Raw genomic sequence first — 22,830 nt, forward strand, 5'->3', positions numbered from 1 at the left:
CTCGCTTCAGCCTCCTCTAATGCCAACCTACTCACTGTGCCTCAGTCTTGCCCATCTCACTGCCGACCCCTCGCCCACATCCTCCCCCTGGCCTGGGCCTCCCTCCTCCTTCATATCTGGCAGTCCATCATTCTCTCCCACCTTGAAAACCCTTCTGAAATGACATCTCTTCCAAGAGGTCTTCCCCAACTAAGTCTTCATATCCTCTACTCCCTTCTGCATCATCCTTGCACTTGGATTTACTCCCTCTAACAACATTGCTATTCACCCCACCCTCAGCCCCATAGCACTTACGTTGATATCCGCGATTTATTTTAATGCTTCTCTCCCCGGCTAGATTTTTAACACCTTTGTGGACAGGGAACAAGTCTACCAACTATGTTGAATTGTTTTCTCCCAGGAGTTTAGTACAGTGCTAGGCGTGAGCTTACTGAGCACAGAAAGTGCACAGTAAATACCACTGATTGATTAATTAACTGTACATTCAATTACCTATTCTGATTCCACCATTTGTAAATATTTTCATATCCGTCTCCGCTGTTAGAGTATTAGCTTCTTGAGGGCTTGGAAAGTATCTCATTTACTTGTACTCTCCCAAGCCCACTCAGTGGATCCTCAATAATTGTGACACTGGTTGAACACTCACTATGTGTCCAGTACTGTTCTAAGCACTGGGGAAGATATGAGATAATCAGGTCAGACACAGTCCCTGATGCACACAGGGCTCACAATCTAAGAAAGGAGGAGAAAAATATGTAATCACCATTTTGCAGATGAGGTAACTGGGGTCCAGAGAAGTTAAGTCACCCAGCAGGCATGTGGCGGAGCCAGGATTAGAACTCAGGTCCTCTGACTCCTCAATAAATGCCACTCCTACTCTTGCTTCTAATCTCTTCCCATGTCTATGTGCCAACATCTTGACACACCACCCAGGGCCAACTTCTTTTGGACTCCAAAGGTGGCTTAGTCAGGATTTAGAGATCCAGAGCAAGGGGCTGTGGATGGTTGAGTCCAAGACAATTCAATTTTGGGGGGTCCCTAGTACATCAGTCCGTGGCCCAGCCCTCTTTCAGACATCCATGACAATACAGCGCACCCAGTAAGCGTTCAATAAATACGACTGAATAAAAGAATATCTGTCATTTATTTACTTATATCAATATCAATGTCTGTCTCCCCCCTCTAGACTGTAAGCTCATTGTGGCCAGGGAATGTGTCCGTTTATTGTTACACTGTACTCTCCCAAGAACTTCGTACAGTGCTTTGCACTTAGTGAGAGCTCAATCATCATCATCATCATCAATCGTATTTATTGAGCGCTTACTATGTGCAGAGCACTGTACTAAGCGCTTGGGAAGTACAAATTGGCAACATATAGAGACAGTCCCTACCCAACAGTGGGCTCCCAGTCTAAAAGGGGGAGACAGAGAACAAAACCAAACATACTAACAAAATAAAATAAATAGGATAGATATGTACAAGTAAAATAAATAAATAAATAAATAGACCATGTCTAATTCCCACAGTGGTCTGTATACAGTGAATACAACTGAATGAATCAGAGGTCATGGGTTCAAATCCCGGCTCCGCCACTTGTCCGCTGTGTGACTCTGGGCAAGTCACTTCACTGGGCCTCAGTTACCTCACCTGGAAAATGGGGATTAAGTGTGTGAGCCCCACGTGGGACAACTTGATTACCTTGTATCTACCCCAGCGCTTAGAACAGTGCTTTAAAAAAGCGCTTAGTACAGTGTTCTGCACACAGTAAGCGCTCAATAAATACGACTGAATTAATATGTAGATCCGAATCCAGCTCTGGGCACGTGCCTGTCACACAGTGACGTCCGTTTTCTTGCCTTCGAGATATAACCCATCAACTCACTCCCTGTATCTGGCCGTTTGGCCTTCCTCAACCTCAACTCTGCGTAGAAGCTCCATTAGGTGCACTCCCAGAAGAGGTTTCACACTGCTGGGGCAGGGGCAAGAAGGGGAAACTGAGTCTGCTGATGGGGAAAAAGAGAAGCACTATCTTGGTTTTGTTTCTGGGATCCATCCAGCTCCCAGGGGCAGGGCAGACTAGCTAAAGCCATATAGTGGTGAGGGTTGGGGGAGGAAAGGACAGGAGAAACTAATAAATTTGCATCCACATCCCCATAATGCCAGCTCCATATGGCCAACAGTCCTCCTTTTTTCTTATGAAACTGCCAGGCCTGTTCCAATAATCGAAACAGAATTTGTAGTTTTAGGAAATTCTCATGACTCCCTTAAATGTACAAAAATCTGCACTTTCAACCCTATCTTTCTAAAAAAGTTTAAGAAATATGCTCCAAATCTGGTTATTTTTTATTATTTTTCATTTAACATTTATGAACATAATTGTGTAAATACTAAGAATAATATAAGAAATATGACCCAAATCTGGTTGTTTTTTATTATTTTTCATTTAACATTTATAAACATAATTATGTAAATACTAAGAATTATATATATATATATATATATACATAGCTCTCTTCCTCCCTTCAAGGCCCTACTGAGAGCTCACCTCCTCCAGGAGGCCTTCCCAGACTGAGTCCCTTCCTTCCTCTCCCCCTCGTCCCCCTCTTCATCCCCCCCATCTTACCTCCTTCCCATCCCCACAGCACCTGTATATATGTATATGTTTGTACATATTTATTACTCTATTTATTTATTTATTTATTTTACTTGTACATATCTATTCTATTTATTTTATTTTGTTAGTCTGTTTGGTTTTGTTCTCTGTCTCCCCCTTTTAGACTGTGAGCCCACTGCTGGGTAGGGACTGTCTCTATATGTTGCCAATTTGTACTTCCCAAGCGCTTAGTACAGTGCTCTGCACATAGTAAGCGCTCAATACGATTGATGATGATGATGACGATACATAGAGAATATAAATATGAGAAGCAGCCTGGCATAGTGAATAGAATACGGGCCTGGAAGTAAAAAGGTCATGGGTTCTAATCCCAGCTCCGCCACATGTCTGCTGTGTGACCTTGGGCAAGTCACTTCACTTCTCTGTGTCTCAGGTACCTCATTCGTAAAATGGGGATTGAGACTGAGCCCTACGTGGGACAGGGACTGTGTCCAACACGATTTGCTTGTATCTAAGCCAGCGCTTAGTACAGTGCCTGGCACATAGTAAGCACTTAACAAGTACCATAAAACCATATATAAATAATAATAATAATAATTATTATTATTATTAATACATATATATACCTATCTGTGCAAATATTAAAGTCCCCTTGATTAAAAAAAAAAACCAGTCTCCTTGCTGTTGTTACCTGCTCAGATGATTCTCTACTTCCTGAACTTCTGCTATAGGCTCCTCATTGTCAGAGATAAGACGAGCTTGAAATTTTCGATCTTGGAAATCATACAGCATCACAACAACAAGACTGGTCAAATCAGCTGGCTAGAACAGGAAAAACCGTATGAAAAACCATTACATTCAGCCCGACAGAATAACAATAACTTCCACGCTGCTAATCACCTAGTCATTTAAAATACTTTCGTATATAAACTAGCTCAAAGAGGAGAAATAATTCTTGTGATTTTGATCAGGGTTGCTCTCCCAAAGCACGTCTGCTAGCTGGGATGAGAGCATCTGTGGTATTTTATTGATCGCATCCTGTGTGCAAAGCACTGTACTAAGCTCTTAGGAGCGACAGAATTGGCAGAATCATTCCCTGCCCATAGATGACACAGCCAAGGGTGAATTTTGGAGAAGGAAGAAGTGGTAACTATGTGCCAAACACTGTTCTAAGCACTGGGGCATATACAAGTTAATTAGGTTGGACACAGTCCCAGCACTTTGTGCAGAGCACTGTACTATGAGCTTGGAAGAGTACAGTACAACAGAATTAGCAGACACGTTCCCTGCCCAATAACGAGCTTACAGTCTAGATGGGGAGACAGACATTAATAAGAATAAATAATCTATAATATATAATTTAAAGGAACGTACATAAGTGCTGTGGATTTGGGGGTGGGGCAAATATCAAATGTCCAAAGGTCACGGACTGAAGTGCACAGATGATGCAGAAGCAGCGTGACTCAGTGGGAAGAGCATGGGCTTTGGAGTCAGGGGTCACGGGTTCGAATCCCTGCTCTGCCAACTGTCAGCTGTGTGACTTTGGGCAAGTCACTTCACTTCTCTGTGCCTCAGTGACCTCATCTGTAAAATGGGGATTCAGACCGTGAGCACCCCCACCGTGGGACAACCTGATCACCTTGTAACCTCCCCAGCGCTTAGAACAGGGCTTTGCACATAGTAAGCGCTTAATAAATGCTATCATTATTATTATTATTCTGCAGAAGGGAGAGCGAGCCAGGGAAAAGAAGGCTTAATTGAGGAAGGCCCCTTGGAGACGATGTGACCTTAAAAATGCTTTGAAGGCAGAGAGAGCGGTGGTCTGGTGTGTATGGCGAGGGGAGGGAATTCCAGGCTAGGGGAGGGAATTCCAGGCTAGGGGGAGGATGTGGAAAAGGGGCCGGCGATGAGAGAGGTGAGATCAGGGCACAGTGAGTACTCTGGCACCAGAGGAGTGTGGTGTGTGGGCTGGGCTGTAGTAGATAAGTGAGGTGAGATAGGATGGGGTAAGCTGACTGAGTGCTTTGAAGCCAAAAGTAAGGAGTTTCTGTTTGACGCAGAGGTAGACAGGCAGCAATTGGAGGTTCTTGAGGACCGGGGAGAAACGGACTGAACGTTTTTGTTGATAAATGATCCATGCAGCAGAGCGAAGTATGGATGGGAGTGGGGAGAGACAGAAGGCGGGGAGGTCAGCAAGGAGGCAGAGGCAGTAGTCCAGGTGAGATGGGATAAGTGGGTTCAAATGGGTTCAAATCCCGGCTCCGACAGTTGCCAGCTGTGTGACCAATCAATCAATCGTATTTATTGAGCGCTTACTATGTGCAGAGCACTGTACTAAGCGCTTGGGAAGTACAAATTGGCAACATATAGAGACAGTCCCTACCCAACAGTGGGCTCACAGTCTAAAAGGGGGAGACAGAGAACAAAACCAAACATACTAACAAAATAAAATAGGATAGATACGTACAAGTAAAATAAATAGAGTAATAAATATGTAAAAATATATATACATATATACAGGTGCTGTGGGGAAGGGAAGGAGGTAAGATGGGGGGGATGGAGAGGGAGACGAGGGGGAGAGGAAGGAAGGGGCTCAGTCTGGGAAGGCCTCCTGGAGGAGGTGAGCTCTCAGCAGGGCCTTGAAGGGAGGAAGAGAGCTAGCCTGGCGGAGGGGCAGAAAGAGGGCATTCCAGGCCCGGGGGATGACGTGGGCCGGGGGTCGATGGCGGGACGGGCGAGAACGAGGTACAGTGAGGAGATTAGCAGCGGAGGGTGCAGGCTGGGCTGGAGAAGGAGAGAAGGGAGGTGAGGTAGGAGGGGGTGAGGTGATGGACAGCCTTGAAGCCCGGGGTGAGGAGTTTCTGCCTGATGCGCAGATTGATTGGTAGCCACTGGAGATTTTTGAGGAGGGGAGTAATATGCCCAGAGCGTTTCTGGACAAAGATAATCCGGGCAGCAGCATGAAGTATGGATTGAAGTGGAGAGAGACACGAGGGTGGGAGATCAGAGAGAAGGCTGGTGCAGTAGTCCAGACGGGATAGGATGAGAGCTTGAATGAGCAGGGTAGCGGTTGGGATGGAGAGGAATGGGCGGATCTTGGCAATGTTGCGGAGCTGAGACCGGCAGGTTTTGGTGACAGCTTGGATGTGAGGGGTGAATGACAGAGTGGAGTCGATCTTGGGCAAGTCGCTTCATGTCTCTGTGCCTCAGTTCCCTCATCTGCAAAATGGGGATTAAGGCTGTGAGCCCCACATGGGGCAACCTGATCACCTTGTAGTCCCCCCAGCGCTTAGAACAGTGCTTTGCACACAATAAGCACTTAACAAATACCGTCATTATGATGTGTGCTTGGATCAGTATGGTGGCAGTTCTGATGGAAAAGAAAGCGTGCCTTTTAGCAATTTTGTGCAACTAGAACAAACAGGATTTGGTGACAGATTGAATATGCGGGTGGAATGAGAGAGATAAGTCGAGGCTAACACCATGGTGATGGGCATGTGAGATAGGGAGGATGGTGGTGTTGTCTACATTGATGAGAAAGACAAGGACAGGACAGGGTTTGGGTGGGAAGATGAGGAGTTCAGTTTTGAACACGTTTAATTTGAGGTGTTGGACTGACATCCAAGTAGATATATCTCGAAGGCACGAAGAAATGTGAGATTGCAGGGAAGGAAAGAGGTCCGGGCTGGAGATGTAGATTTGGGAATCATCTGCAGAGGTGGTAATTGAAGCCATAGGAGCAAATGAGTTCTCCAAGGGAGTGGAGAGGGAGAATAGAACCGAGCCATGAGGGAATCCCACTGCCAGAGGGTGGGAGGCAGAAGAGGAGCTATCAAAAGAGCCTGAGAAGCAGCATGGCACGGTGGATACGGGATGGGCTTGGGAGTCAGAAGATGATGAGTTCTAATCCCGGCTCCACCACTTGTCTGCTGTGTGACCCTGGGCAAGTCACTTTCCTTCTCTGGGCTTCGGTGACCGCATCTGTAAAATGGGGGTTGAGAATGTGAGCCCCATGAGGTTCAGGGACTACGTCCAAACCGATTTGCTTGCATCCACCCCAGCGCCTAATACGGTGCCTGGCACGTAGTACGTGCTTCATAAGCACTATCGTTATTATTATTATTTAAGGAGCGGTCAGAAAGATAGGAGGCGAACCAAGAGAGGAGAACCAGTGTCAGTGAATCCAAAAAAAAAAAAACCAACATTGCACCAATTCTTCAGACAGTGTTTTACGTAGAGTAGGCACATAATAAAAGTATTATCTACTACTAAGGGCTTGGGAGGTGGAAGGATCTGGGTTCTAGCTCCGCCACTTGTCTGCTGTGTGACCTTGGGCATGTCACTTCACTTCTCTGGGCCTTAGTTACCTCATCTGGAAAATGGGGATTAAGACCGTGAGCCCCACGTGGGATAGAGACTGTGTCCACCCTTTATCACCAGCATTCATTCATTTATTCATTCAGTCATATTTATTGAGCACTTAACTGTGTGCACAGCATGGTACTAAGCACTTATGATAATACAAAGCAACAATAAACAGACACATTCCTTGCCCACAATGAACCTACAGTCTAGAGGGGGGACAGACATTAATAAAAATAAATTACAGATATGTACATAAGTACTGTGGGGCTAGGATGGGGGATGAATGAAAGGGGCAAGTCAAGGCAATGCAGAAGGAAGAAGGAGAAGAGGAAAGGGGGGCTTAGTCAGGGAAGGCCTCTTGGAGGAGATAAGTCTTCAATAATGATGATGGCATTTATTAAGCGCTTACTATGTGCAAAGCACTGTTCTAAGAGCTTCAATAATGCTTTGAAGGCGGCGAGAGTATGTCTGTCAGATACAAGGAGGGAGGGTGACCCAGGCCAGAGGTAGAAGGTGGGTGAGAGATCGGCAGCCAGTTAGATGGGATCAAAGAACAGTGAAGACCTCTTAGAAGAGTGAAGGGTGCGGGCTGGGTTGTAGTAAGAGAGTAGTGAGGTGAGGTAGGAGGGGGCAAGGGGATTTAGAGCTTTAAAGCCAAAGGAGAGGCGTTGCTGTTTGATGCGGAAGTGGAAGCACTCGATAAATACGACTGATTGAATCAATGAACGAGGGGAAGAGACTGTGTCCCACCAAATTAGCCTACCCTGTGCTTAAAATAGTGCCTGGCCCATAGTAAGTCCTTAACAAATACCATTTTTTAAAAAAAGCCTGGCTCCACTCACTGGGAGCCCAAGATCACACCAAGGGGAACCCCGCAGCCTCGCTCCTTACATCCACCCCAGTGCCTAATACAGTGCCCGGCATGTAGTAAGTGCTTAATAAGCACTATCATTATTATTATTATTTAAGGAGTGGTCAGAAAGATAGGAGGTGAACCTCCTATCCTACCCATGACCTTTGAACATTGGATATTTGCTCTATCCCCAACCCCACAGCACTTATGCACGTCTTTATATATTATAAATTATGTATTTTTTCATATTAATGTCTGTCCTCTAAACTGTACGCTCTATCCATAGAGCTCTGTAAGTCCTATCCATAGTCTGGGACTATGCCAAAGAGAAGGGACACTGAACTCCTAGCCTCACTGCACACACTGGGAACAGACTCGGCCCACAGCCCTGAGACCAGTCAGTCAATCGACCCCGCAAATCCACCAAACTAGCTCTCTTCCCCCCACTTCAAAGCCCTACTGAAAGCTCACCTCCTCCAGGAGGCCTTCCCAGACTAAGCCCCCCTTTCCTCTACTCTCCCTCCCTTCCCATCACTCCAACCTGCTCCGTTTCCCCCCCTCCCCACAGCAGTTATATATATAGGTACATATTTATAATAATTCTATTTACTTGTATTAATGATGTGTATATGTCTATAATTCTTTTTATTTCGAATGATGCTACTGATGCCTGTTTACTTGTTTTGATGTCTGCCTCCCCCCTTCTAGACTGTGAGTCCATTGTTGGGTAGGGACCGTCTCTATATGTTGCCAACTTGTACTTCCCAAGTGCTTAGTACAGTGCTCTGCACTCAGTAAGTGCTCAATAAATACGACTGAATGAATGAATTTGTTGCTGATTTGTAATAATAATAATAACAATGGCATTTGTTAAGCAAATAATGGCATTTGAGAAGCAGCATGGCTCAGTGGAAAGAGCCCGGGCTTTGGAGTCAGAGGTCAGGGGTTCAAATCCCGGCTCCGCCAATTGTCATTTGTGTGTCTTTGGGCAAGTCACTTAACTTCTCTGGGCCTCAGTTCCCTCATCTGTAAAATGGGGATTAAAACTGTGAGTCCCCCGTGGGACAACCTGATCACCTTGTAACCTCCCCAGCACTTAGAACAGTGATTTGCACATAGAAGTGCTTAACAAATACCATCATTATTATTATTATTATTATTATTATTAATTATTATTATTAAGCACTTACTATGTGCAAAGCACTGTTCTAAGCCCTGGGAAGCGCTTGTACTTCCCAAGCACTCAGTACAGTGCTCTGCACACAGTAAGCGCTCAATAAACACGATTGAATGAATGAATCAATCAATCAATAGTATTTATTAAGCGCTTACTGTGTGCAGAATATTGGACCAGGAGCTTGGGAGAGTAGAATACGCAAATAGACACATTCCCTGACCACAGTGAGCTCCAAAGAAACCTCCGTAAGTGCCTAACAAATACCATAATTATTTATTACTGCTCTTATTATTAGTTTTATCCCTCAGAAACGGCCATAGAACACTGGCTCTCACGAGCCCTGGAGACAAACCCAGGGAATAATAACTGTGGTATCTGTTAAGCACTTACTGTTTGACAGGCACTGTACTAAGTGCAGGGGTGGATATAAGCAGATCTGGTTGAACACAGTCCCTGTCCCACATGGGGCTCACAGTCTCAAACCCCATTTTCCAGATGAGGTAACTGAGGCCCAGAGAAGTGAAGTGACTTGCCCAAGGTCACACAGCAGACAAGTGACAGAGACCTTTTAAGGTGACAGGGCACGTCAGAGGGGGCTGGGATAAGGAAGGGTTGGTTGCATATTGTGAAGGAGTGAAATGAAAACGTATAAAATATGTGATCTGTGCATGTTAAAGTGCGCTCGATCTATTGCTCAATCTAATCTCCTGCACGGTAGCCAGGAGGCTTAGGGCCTCGGAATCGCGTTTCCCCAGCAACCCCACCTTCCAGGGCAAAGCCAAGGGAGGGACACGGAGGTCAGAGAAAGCACACAAAGGGAAGACGGAAATGGCTCACCTTACTTGCTGCCCAGTCTTTTGTTTCTACTGTATCCAGGCCCACTTCTCAAAACCAAGTTTCCCCTCCCCGGGGAGAACCCACGGTGAACACACACAGAACTATCCAGTGTCTTCTCACATTACCCCCCAGTTCACACTCTTCACGCCTCCCCAGCTGACGTTCTCCCGGGGTTTCATCTGTCTTCCCCGGTAGACTGTGAGCTCCTTGAAGGCAGAAGTCTCTTCTATCTCTACTACACTCTCCCGAGTGCTTAAAACACTGCTCAGCACACAGTGGGTGTCAATAAGCACAATTAATCGATTACATTCCTTGGAAATGTGGTTGTGTTAAGGAATGTATTTTGTCACAAACTTAGAGGCAATGGCCAAGACCCTCATGTTTTCGTCTTGATTCACAGAAACATACTCCAATCCTGATCTCTCTCTCTCTGCAGCCTCACACTTCCTCCTGCCTTCAAGACACCTCTTATTGAATGTTCTCCCTTCACCTCAAACTTCACATGTCCAAAATGGAACTTCTCATCTTCCCACCCAAACTCTGTCCTCACTCTGATTTTCCCATCACTGTTAGACAGGTCCCATAACCAATGGCATTATCCTTGACTCACCTCTCTAATTCAACCCACATATTCAATCTGTCACTCAATCCCGTTGGTTCGACCTTCGCATCGCTAAAACCCGCCCTTTCTTCTCTTACCACGTCAACTTATCCTCTCCCGCCTGGATTACCGCATCAGACTCCCTGCTGGCCTCCCCACCTCCTGTCTCTCCCTACTCCAGTCCGTACTTGACTCTGCTGCCCGGATCATTTTTCCACATAAACGCTAAGTCCATGTTTTCCCGCTCCTCAGTGGTTGCCCATCCACCTCTGCATCAAAAGACACTCCTTACTATCGGATTTAAAACACTCTATCACCTTGCCCCCTCCTATCTTACCTCGCTGCTCTCCTACAACCCAGCCCGCACACTTCGCTCCTCTAAACCTAACCTATTCACCGTACCTCAATCTCGTCTATCTCACTGCCGACCTCTCACCCACATCCTGCCTCTGGCCTAGAAGGCCCTCCTTCTTCAAATCGGCTAGTCTATAAGCTCGTTGTGAGCAGGGAATGTGCCTATTATTATACAGTACTCTCCCAATCGCTTAATACAGTGCTCTGAACACAGCAAGCGCTTAATACATACGACTGACTGAATGAATGAATAGCCAACAATTACTCTCCCCACCTTCAAAACCTTAGTGAAGGCACATCTCCTCCAATAATAATAATAATAATGGTATTTGTTAAGCGCTTACTATGTGCAAAGCACTGTTCTAAGCGCTGGGGAGGTTACAAGGTGATCAGGTTGTCCCACAGGGGCCCACAGTTTTAATCCCCATTTCACGGATGAGGTAACTGAGGCACAGAGAAGTTAAGTGACTTGCCCAAAGTCACACAGCTGACGGTTGGCGGAGCCGGGATTTGAACCCATGACCTCTGACTCCAAAACCCGTGCTCTTTCCACTGAGCCACGCTGCTTCTCCAAGAGGCCGTCCCCAACTAAGCCCTCATTTCCTTTTCTTCCACTTCCTTATGCTTCACCCTTACACTTGGATTTGCTCCCTTTATTCACCCCTCCCTCAGCCCCACTGAAATTCTGTAAATATCTGTAATTAATTTATTTATATTAGTATCTGTCTCCCCCTCTAAACCGTAAGTACGTTGTGGGCAGGGAACATGTTAAACAATTCTGTTATACTGTTCTCTCCCAATTCCTTACTCAGTACATTGCTCTGCACATAGTAAATGCTCAATAAATGTGATTGATTGATTGTCTCAGCTAACAATCTGGTGTGTTGATCTTAGTCAAATCACTTAATCTCTCTGTGCCTCAGCTTTCTTATCTGTAAAATGGGGAGAAGATACCTGCCCTCCCTTAATTCTTAGATAGGGGAGCCCTGTGGGGGACAATCAATTAATCAATCATTCATACGTATCTGAATGCTTACTGTGTGAAGAGGACTGTACTAAGAGCTTCATTCCTTCAATCGTATTTATTGAGCGCTACTGTGTGCAGAGAGGTCTGAAGCTAATAGTGAGGAGTTTGTGTTTGATATGGAAGTTGAAAGGCAACCACTGGAGATTTTTGAGGAGGGAGGTGACGTGCCCTGAACGTTTCTGTATTAAGATAATCCGGGCAGCAGAGTGAAGTATGGACTGAAGTGGGGAGAGACAGGAGGTTGGGAGGTCAGAAAGGAGGCTGATGCAGTAATCCAGTCGGGACAGGATGAGTGATTTTACTAACGTGGCAGCGGTTTGGATGGAGTGGAAAGGGCGGATCTTGGCGATGTTGTGAAGGTGAGCCCGGCAGGATTTGGTGATGGACTAGGTACTTGGGGTGAATGAGAGAGCGGTGTCAAGGATGACATTAAGGTTGCTGGCTTGTGAGAAGGAAAGGATGGTTGTGCCTTCCACAGTGACGGGAAGGTTCAGGAGAGGACAAGGTCTGGGAAGGAACATAAGGAGCTCTGTCTTGGACATGTTGAGTTTTAGGAGGTGAGAGGACAATCAAGTAGAGATATCCTGAAGGCAGGAGGAGATGCGAGCCTGAAGGGAGAGACAGAGGACAGGGGAGGAGATATAGATTTGGGTGTCATCCACATAGAGATGACAGTCGAAGCCATGGGAGCGAATGAGTTCTCCAAGGGAGTGAGTGGAGATGGGGAATAGAAGGGGACCAAGAACTGAACCTTGAGGGACACCCACAGCCATGGTTGGATAATGTATCCAGGAGAAGGGGATGGTCCGTAGTATTAAAGGCAGCTGAGAGGTCGAAGAGGATTAGGATGGAGTAGGAGCCGTTGGATTTGGCAAGAAGGAGGTCACTGGTGACCTTTACGACTGTAGTTTCATTTCAGTGGAGTGAAGGGGGCGGAAGCCAGATTGGAGGGGGTCCAGGAGCGAGTTGGAGGAGAGGAATTAGAGACAGGGAGTGTAGGCGACTCTTCTCAAGGATTTTGGAGGCGAAGGGGAGGAGGGAGACAGGGCGATAACTGGAAGGGGCTGTGGGGTCAGGGAGGGTTTTTTTTTTTTTTTTAGGATGGGGCAGACGTTGGCATGTTTGCAGGCTGTGGGGAAGAAGCCATTGGAGAGTGAGCGGGTGAAGATGATAGTTAAGGAGGGAAGGGGCGAGAGTTTTTATAAGGTGTGAAGGAATGGGGTCCGATGCACATGCGGAAGGGGTGGCACTTGAGAGGAGGGAGATTTCCTCTGAAGATACTGCTGGGAAGGATGGGAAAGTTGAAAATGGGGCCGTGACGAGGGGGGATGGAGCAGGGTGGGGGGTGATTTTGGGGAGCTCAGACCTGGTGGGTGTTCAATTTCTTAATGAAGTAGACACAGCCAGATCGATGGAGGCGAGAGATTGGAGAGGATGGGGAGGATGGGGGCTTGAGGAGGGAGTTAAATGTCCGGAACAACTGATGACGGTGATGGGCGTGCGTGTCGATAAGGGAAGAGAAATAGTTTTGCCGGCAGAGGAGAGGGCAGAGTTAAGGCAAGAAAGGACATACTTGAAGCGGACAAGGTCGGCCTGATGGTTAGATTTCCGCCAGCAGCGTTCAACGGCTCGAGCGTAAGAGCGAAGGAGGTGGACAGTCCAGGTGATCCATGGCTGTGGTTAGTGGCGCGAGAGCGAAGAAGGGAAAGGAGAGCGAGTGAGTTGACTGAGAGAATACAATGCAACGGAGTTGGTAGTCATGTCCCCTGCCCACAGTGAGCTTACAGACTAGACGGGGAGAGAAGGACTCTGTTATACCTAGCCCAGGATCAGCACTGTGGTTTGGCACCTAGTTAGCACTTAATACAGTAGTTATTAAAACATGTTATAAATTAAGAGTAATCCAGCACCTCTGGAAAGTGATTTGAAATCCCTTTATGTGCTAGATACTGTAATGATAAATCCCACTGAACTACTGAATTACAGTATAGTCAATTTTCCCACGATGAATGGTTTCACTATGAATTTTGTACAGAATGCTATTAGAGAATTAGGGAACAGGCTTCTCGATGGAATGAAATTTGGTGTCAATAGAAATGGTCGTGCCCATTCTGACATCAGGCACACTGTGAGTTCAATATAAATTTTCCATAACTTGGGGTGAACTGACTGGAATTAAAAAATCTGTCAGCACATTAAATAAGTAAGGAGTTGTTTACGATGTAGATGTTTGTTCTCCTGGTGGTTTTCCAACTTTGGAGAAGATCTGTCAAACTACGGCAGAACAGCACAGGACTGGGAGACAGAAGGCCTGGGTTCTAATTCTTGTTCTGCTGTGTGACCTTGGGCAATTCACTTAATTTCTCTGTGCCTCAGTTACTTCATGTGCAAAATGGGGATTAAGACTTTGAGGCCCCACGTGGGACTTGGACTGTTTCCAATGTGATTATCTTGTATCTACCCACAGAGCTTAGTACAGTGCCTGGCACCTAGTAAATGCTTAACAAATACCATTAAAAAAAAAACCAGCAGCCTTATTCTTCATAAATTAATTTGAGGCAGGTGACTCCGCCTCAACACTTCTGCACATCTTTCAACTCCTCTCTCCATCAGGGTTTTTTTTTTTTTAATGGTATTTGTTAAATACTACATGTCAGGCACTGTACTGAGAGCTGGGGTAGAAAAAAGCTAATCAGGTTGCACACAAGCCATGTCCCACATGAGGATCACAGCCTTAATTCTGTTTTAAAGATGAGGCGACTGAGGCAAAAAGAATTTAAGTGACTTGTCCAGGGTCACACAGCAGACAAGTAACGGAGCCAAGACTAGAAACCAGGTCCTCTGGTGCCCAAGCCTGGGCTCTTTCCACTAGACCACGCTGCTTCTCTTCTTTTTCTTCAAATAGTGTTTATAAAGTAATCGCCTTTCAGGATAATTGATGCCAGATTTTTTAATCCTAAAGGTTTAGCTAGTGGTAGAGAAACCATAATTTCATTTTGTTCATCTTATTCTCATTCACTGTGAGAAGCAGCGTGGCTCAGTGGAAAGAGCACGGGATTGGAAGTCTAAGGTAATGGGTTCTAATTCCAGCTTCACCGCTTAGCTGTGGGATTTTGGGCAAGTCACAACTTCTCTGTGCCTCAGTTATCTCATCTGTCAAATGGGGATGAAGACTGTGAGCCCCATGTGGGACAACCTGATCACCTTGTATCACCCAGCGCTTAGAACAGTGCTTTGCACATAGTAAGCGTTTAACAAATACTATCATTATCATTATTATTCATCACATCACTCCGATGCTATTGACGTTTGATGAGGTCCTTGCTGAACAATAAAATGCAATTATGAAATGCAATTAGCTCGTTGACATCTGCATCATTCATTTCTAAGTGAAATTACCTACCCAATGCAACAATTCCTTTGATTAACTTACCCTGGGGGGAATGGGGATGGGTCTCTTCAAACACCTAAAAAATCTGACCTAATCTGCAGGCACACTGGATCTTCCTCCAAGATCCATTCGTTACTGATTGCTTCATCTCAGCAACAGCGATTAAGGGGTAAGGAAGAATTTATTTACCTCTAACCCTTCACTGGAAAGTAAAGGTTTTCGTGAGATAAAGCCATCAAACACGGCAGGTCATATTCCTACGTTGGCTATATTGCAGGGTGGTGGTAACCCAGGGTAAAACAACAAAAATATCAATTGTAACACTGGGTGATTTGGAACCCGGGATGAGACATTAAAAAACATCTGCTGAATCCCCAGTGTGAAATTAAGAAGATCTTAGAGTTTTAAGAATTTACTGATACCGACATGGCAAATTAGATAAAAAAAACTGTGAACTTACTAGTGGCACAGTTGGGTAGAAACAGCTATCTAACAATATGTTTTCCAGAATATCTTGATCTGCAAGAAAACAAGAGTGTTAGCCTATACGGTTAATTGTATCACTCACATAAAATCATTAAAAGCAGTATAAAAATAATCGAATAGTTTCACAAAAAGTATTTTCATGTTCAAATTTTAGTTTCAAAACTATTTCCTTATACTTTCTCCCATCAGATTTAAGAGTTGGGAAATCCCGATGATACGCAATTTTAGGTAGAATAAACGATCCATCAAATCACTTTGCTAGTCCCTAAATCCTGTCACCTATCATGGACTACAAAAAAAAATCCACCTTCCCCAATTTGAGAAGCTTAACTCCAAGGAGATACTTTAAACGAGCTTAACTATGTGATTTTAGCAACACAATCTACTTCTTTTATACTCGTAACTTTGCGTTTCTGAAAGGGAAAGACAAATAAATAGCTAAATCAAACATAAAGTTAGCTCCTATGACAACCTGATTGAGGGTTTTCTTTTATTCAGTGTTGTGCAACATGAAATTCCAGAGCATCAGGAAATGGAGGCGGTGAAAAGGGAAGACAAGGGATTTAACTCTGACTCACGGGAGTTCTGCTTTTGGTCACTGCACCGGCAGAATAACCCTAACCCATTACTAGAAGGAGATGGGAAGGCCAGGATCCCCTCATTTCTGGGCCTCTTTGGGGAATGGCTTGATGATCCCTCCTTCCTGCCCGATGGCAGACAAAACATTTGAAAGAAGCTGGGATGAGGGCAGCCCTGCTTATGCCCTCCAAACAATCAATCATATTTACTGAGTGCTTACTGAGTGCAGAGTACTGTACTAAGCGTTTGGGAGAGTACAAGATAACAGACATTGCCCACAAGGAGCTTACAGTCTAGAGGGGAAGACAGATATTTACATAAATAAATAAATTACGGATAAGTACATGAGCGCTGTGGGACTGGAGGGGGAATTATAAATTTATTCTAAACCAGCTGTACACTCATTATTTTTCAACTGACATCTAAATGGTGATTTTTTTTTTTTAGCCTGTTTCTTAGAAATCCTGACTGATTGGGGGGGGGGGGTGCTTGTTCTCCTCTGCCCTTTAGATTATGACCCAGGGATCGCATCTTAATCAAAAACGTTTTTTTCTAGCACTTAATATATGATATTCAATCGTACTGATTGAGCGCTTACTGTGTGCAGAGCACTGTACTAAGCGCTTGGGAAGTACAAGATATTGACTTTATGAAGAAAATCTGTCAGAAGCACAGTTATGCAAAATAACTGTGACTATAACATTCAGACAAACTGGACAATGCTGCCGTTTAAAAAAGGGTGGGAGTCTTTCTCTGCTGTGCGACCTTGGGCAAGTCACTTCTCTGAGCCTCAGTTACCTCATCTGTAAAATGGGGATTAAGACTGTGAGTCCCACGTGGGACAACCTGATCGCCTTGTAACCTCCCCAGTGCTTGGAACAGTGTTTCGCACATAGTAAGCGCTTAACAAATGCCATCATTATTATTATTATTATAGCAGAATTCAATATGTCCCTTCAAATCACATTCACTAATACAGATCCTTAGTTCTGCAGGTAGTGCTGTCCACGTTCAGGCTAGGACAAATATCAAACTGTCAGCTGCCTCAGACGCTGTGGACCACCCCTTCTCCTAAAAACATTACTTGACTTCACTGATACTGTCCTCTTCTAAGTTTTCCTCCTATCTCTCTGGCCGCTCCTTCTCAGCCTCCTTTGAGGACTCCTCCTCTGACTCCCACCACCTGCTTAGTGTCGGGGTCCCTCAAGTTTCAGTTCTGGGTCCTCTTCTATTCTCCACTCCCTTGGACACCACATTCGCTCACCTGGCTTCAATTAACACCTGTATGGGATTGATTCCCAAATCTACACCTCCAGCCCTAATCTTCAAGATGTCTCTACGTAGCAGTCCTGTTGTCACCTCAAATTTAACATGTCCAAAATAGAACTTATCTCTTCTAGACTGTGAGCTCACTGCTGGGTAGGGACTGTCTCTATATGTTGCCAACTTGTACTTCCCAAGCGCTTAGTACAGTGCTCTGCACACAGTAAGCGCTCAATAAATATGATTGATTGATTCCCACCAAAACTCCATCCTTCCCCTTTCCCATCACTGTAGACAGCACCACCATCCTTCCTGTCTCCTCTCTTTCATTCAACCCATGTATTCAATCTATCACTAAATCCCGTCGGTTCACGCTTCACAACATTGCTAAAATCCGTCCTTTCTTCTCCAACTAAACTACCACCACATGTACCCAACTTGATTTGCTTGTATTCATTCATTCATTCAATCGTATTTATTGACTGCTTGCTGTGTGCACAGCACTGCACTAAGCGCTTGGAAAGTACAGCTCGGCAATAAAAAGAGACAACCCCTGCCCACACCAGGCTTACAGTCTAGAAGGGGGAAGACAGACATCAAAATGAGTAAACAGGCATCAATATAAATAGAATTATAGGTACATACACATCAAAATGAGTAAGCAGGCATCAATATAAATAATAGAATTATAGGTACATACACATAAGTGCTGTAGGGGCGGCGGGGGAGAGCAAAGGGGGCATATGGTAGTGACGAGGACAGGAGGGGGGCTGAGAAAAGGGGGGCTTAGTCTGAGAAGGCCTTATGGAGGAGGTGAGTCTTGTATCCACCCCAGTTCCTGTCACATAGTAAGCACTTAACAAATACCATCATTATTATTACCATCACAATAATCCAAGCATTTATCCTATCCTGTCTCCCCCTTCTAGACCGTGAGCCCATTGTCGGGTAGGGACCGTCTCTATATGTTGCCGACTTGTACTTCCCAAGCGCTTAGTACAGTGCTCTGCACACAGTAAGCGCTCAGTAAATACATACGATGGAATGAATGACTGGATCAGCCTCCTTGCTGACCTCCCTGCCTCCTGTCTCTCCTCACATCTCTTCCTGCCTTTACGACATCTCGACTTGGCTGTCCTCCCACCACCTCGAACTCAACATGTCCAAAACAAGATCCTTCTCTTCCCTCCCAAACCCTGTCCGCTCCCCAACTTACTTTCCCGCCAACAGACGGCACAATCATCCTTCCCTTCGCAAAAGCCCACAACCTTGGTGTCATCCTTGACACACTGCTCTCTCATTCACCCCACGCATCCAATCCATCACCAGATCCTGTCGCTATCACCTTCACAGCTCCAAGATCCACACTTTCCTCTCCATCCAAACTGCTACCACGTTAGGACAATCGCTCATCCTATCCCGCCTCGATTACTGCATCAACCTCCTTCTGACCTCCCAACCTCCCGCCTCTCCCCACTTCAGTCCATACTTGACTCCGCTGCCTGGATTCTCTTTCTAGAGAAAAATTCAGGGCATGTCACCCCCCCCACCCCTTTTCAAAAATCTCCAGTGGTTGCCTATCCACTGCCATATCAAACAAAAACTCCTCACTGTTGGCTTCAAAGCTTTCCATCATCTTGTCCCCTCCTTCCTCTCCTACATCCCAGCCCACAAACTCCACTCCTTCTCACTGTGCCGCAAACTCGACTATCTCGCCCCCGACCTTTGGCCCGGGAACGTCCTCCCTCCTCAAATCCTCCGATCACTCTCCCCATCTTCAAAGCCCTACTGAAGACTCACCTCCTCCAAGAAGCCTTCCCACTTGTCCTCATCTCCCACTCCCTTCCGACTCACTCCCTTTGATCTTCTCCCCCTCCCCGCCCCACAGCACACTCATATATCTATATAAAATGTTATTTATTTATATTGATGCCTGTTTACTTGTATTGATGTTTGCCTCCCCCCCCTAGACTGTGAACTCGTTGTGGGCAGGGATTGTCTCTCTATCGCCGTATTGTACTTTCCAAGCGCTTAATACAGTGCTCTGTACACAGTAAGTACTCAATAAATGACCGAATGACTGAATGAAGGGATGGAAAAAGAGAGAAGGAATATGAGAAAATGCTAAAAATGGTTCAAAAAGTGGGAGGTGGGAGATGACGGCCTAGAATTTAGAATGGGTCGCTGAGGCTGATGATACGGGCTTTGAAGGAAGGGAAAGAAAGGGATGGGGGAGGTGAACAGTAAGTGCTCAACAAATACCGCGGATTGCGCTGCAAGAATAGTGAATCTCTTCTCTTTTAGTCAAGGCACCCTTCAGCTTTAATTTTGTACGCATTTATCCCGGTCCTTTTCTTTTACGTTTCTTTTTTGTTTTTATTGCTTTATTTTCTTCTTAACGCATCCGTTGCCAGCTTTCTTCCCCGATCTTATAATGTGAGCACTTTGATTATTACTACTACTAGGAGCCAAGTCCTCAAAAACCCTGACCCCAGTCCCAGACTGCATCGAACACGGTTGAGCCAGGTTTGTTATAAGGTGTAAGTAAAGACTAATAATAATAATAATAGTGGCATTTATTAAGCGCTTACTATGTGTAAAACACTGTTCTAAGCGCTGGGGAGGTTACAAGGTGATCAGGTTGTCCCACGGGGGGCTCACAGTCTTCATCCCCATTTCACAGATGAGGTAACTGAGGCACAGAGAAGTGAAGTGACTTTCCCAAAGTCTCACAAATGACAATTGGTGGAGCCGGGATTTGAACCCCTGACCTCTGACTCCAAAGCCCGTGCTCTTTCCACTGAGCCATGCTGCTTCTCAATAACTACAATAACAACAGTGGTATTTGCTAAATGCCTACTTTCATTCATTCATTCAATCGTATTTATTGAGCGCTTACTGTGTGCAGAGCACTGTACTAAGCGCTTGGGAAGTACAAGTTGGCAACATATAGAGACGGTCCCTACTCAACAACGGGCTCACAGTCTAGATGGGGGAGATAGACAACGTACCAAACTATAATAAAAATAATAATAATCGTAGTATTTGTTAAGCACCATGGGCCAGGTACTGTAATCAATCAATCGTATTTATTGAGCGCTTACTGTGTGCAGAGCACAAGCTAATACTGTACAAGCTAATCAGGTCAGACACAGTCCCTATCCCACATGGGGCTCACAGTCTTAATCCCTATTTTACAGATGAGGAAACTGAGGCACAGAGAAGTGAGGTGATTTAACCAAGGTCAAACAGCAGACAAGTTGTTCTAATCCCAGCTGTGCTACTTGTAAGACGAAAGAGCACGGGCTTGGGGATCAGAGGTCATGGGTTCTAATCCCGGCTCCCCCACATCTGCTTTGTGACCTTGGGCAAGTCACTTCACTTCTCGGAGCCTCAGTTCCCTCATCTGTAAAATGGGGATGAAGACTGTGAGCCCCCCATGGGACAACCTGATCACCTTGTATCCCCTCCAGGGTTTAGAACAGTGCTTTGCACTTAGTAGGTGCTTAACAAATGCCATCGTTATTATTGTCAGCTTTGTGACTTGGGGCAAGTCACTTCTCTGTGCCTCAGTTCCCTCACCTGTAAAATGGGGATGAAGCCTGTGAGCCCCACGTGGGACAACCTGATCACCCGGCATCCCCTCCTGGGCTTAAAACAGTGCTTCATAGTAAGCGCTTAACAAATGCCATCGTTATTATTGTCAGCTGTGTGACTTTGGGCAAATCACTTCTCTGTGCCTCAGTTCCCTCATCTGTAAAATGGGGATTAAATCTGTGAGCCCCACGTGGGACAACCTGATCGCCCTGTATCCCCTCCAGTGCTTAGAACAGTGCTTTTGCACCTAGTAAACGCTTAGCAAATGCCATCATTATTATTGTCAGCTGTGTGACTCTGGGCAAGTCACTTCTCTGTGCCTCAATTCCCTCATCTGTAAAATGGGGATTAAGACTGTGAGCCCTACGTGGGGCAACCTGAATAGTCTGTATCTACCCCAGCGCTTATTACAGTGCTTGGCACATAGTAAGTGCTTAACAAATACCACTAAAAGAGAAGCAGCGTGGTTCAGTGGAAAGAGCATGGGCTTTGGAGTAGGATAATGATTATAATAATAATGATAGCATTTATTAAGCGCTTACTATGTGCAAAGCACTGCTGTAAGCGCTGGGGAGGTTATAAGGTGATCAGGTTGTCCCACAGAGGGCTCACAGTCTTAATCCCCATTTTACAGATGAGGTAACTGAGGCATAGAGAAGTTAAGTCACTTGCCCAAAGTCACATAGCTGACAAGTGGCGGAGCCAGAATTTGAACCCATGACCTGTGACTCCAAAACCCGGGCTCTTTCCATTGAGCCACGTTGCTTCTCATACCACAATTTACTGTGGTTTAAACTTTTAAGTTAAACTTTTTTTTTGAAGTGAATCAATAGCAGGTACTGGAAAAAAAAAAAAAACAAACAAACTCGACACTAAGGTAAGAGGATGTCATGGGTTCAATTCCCGGCTCCACCAACTGTCGTCTGTGTGACTTCGGGCAAGTCACTTCACTTCTCTGGGCCTCAGTGACCTCATCTGTAAAATCATCATCAATCGTATTTATTGAGCGCTTACTGTGTGCAGAGCACTGGACTAAGCGCTTGGGAAGTACAAGTTGCCAATATATATATATATGTATATGTTGTATATGTTGCCAATTTGTACTTCCCAAGCGCTTAGTCCAGTGCTCTGCACATAGTAAGCGCTCAATAAATACGATTGATGATGATGATGATGAAGTTGGCAACATAGAGAGACAGTCCCTACCCAACAGTGGGCTCACAGTCTAGAAGGGGGAGACAGACAACAAAACCAAACATACTAACAAAACAAAATAAATAGAATAGATATGTACAAGTAAAATAAAGAGTAATAAATATGTACAAACATATAAAATGGGGATGAAGACTGTGAGCCCCCCCGTGGGCCAACCTGATCCCCAGCGTTTAGAACAGTTTTTTGCACACAGTAAGCGCTTAATAAATGCCACTGTTATTATTATTTTTAAAAAAGTAACAAGAGCTGGGACCGACTCCCGGAGCCCTGCTCTTTCCTCTAGACCCCGCTGCTTCCCAAAATAAAGTTTTCCTATCTCAACATCATCATCATCATCCTCTCCCCTCCCGTCTCCCTCTCCATCCCCCCCATCTTGCCTCCTTTCCTTCCCCACAGCACCTGTATATATGTATATATATTTGTACATATTTATTACTCTATTTATTTATTTTACTTGTACATATCTATCCT

The 22,830-nt window shown here is 45.3% G+C and overlaps 1 protein-coding gene across 3 annotated transcripts in view; it reads right to left on the reverse strand.

The window, feature by feature from the left end:
- The window catches only part of NSUN7 (NOP2/Sun RNA methyltransferase family member 7), a 72,879-nt gene that overhangs the window by 47,804 nt on the left and 2,245 nt on the right, over positions 1–22,830 (reverse strand). For 2 of the 3 annotated variants that reach the window (XM_038752961.1, XM_038752960.1), the window contains exons 2-3: positions 15,680–15,738; positions 3,306–3,436 (exon numbers count right to left, since the gene is read on the reverse strand). In XM_038752961.1, the coding sequence (XP_038608889.1) occupies positions 3,306–3,436; positions 15,680–15,738 (190 nt within the window). Of the gene's footprint in view, positions 1–3,305; positions 3,437–13,401; positions 13,479–15,679; positions 15,739–22,830 lie in introns of those variants that run through there. The other variant, XM_038752962.1, reaches the window with a different exon arrangement.

The sequence above is a fragment of the Tachyglossus aculeatus genome, chromosome 10 (genome assembly GCF_015852505.1).
Source record: "Tachyglossus aculeatus isolate mTacAcu1 chromosome 10, mTacAcu1.pri, whole genome shotgun sequence".
Taxonomy (NCBI): domain Eukaryota; kingdom Metazoa; phylum Chordata; class Mammalia; order Monotremata; family Tachyglossidae; genus Tachyglossus; species Tachyglossus aculeatus.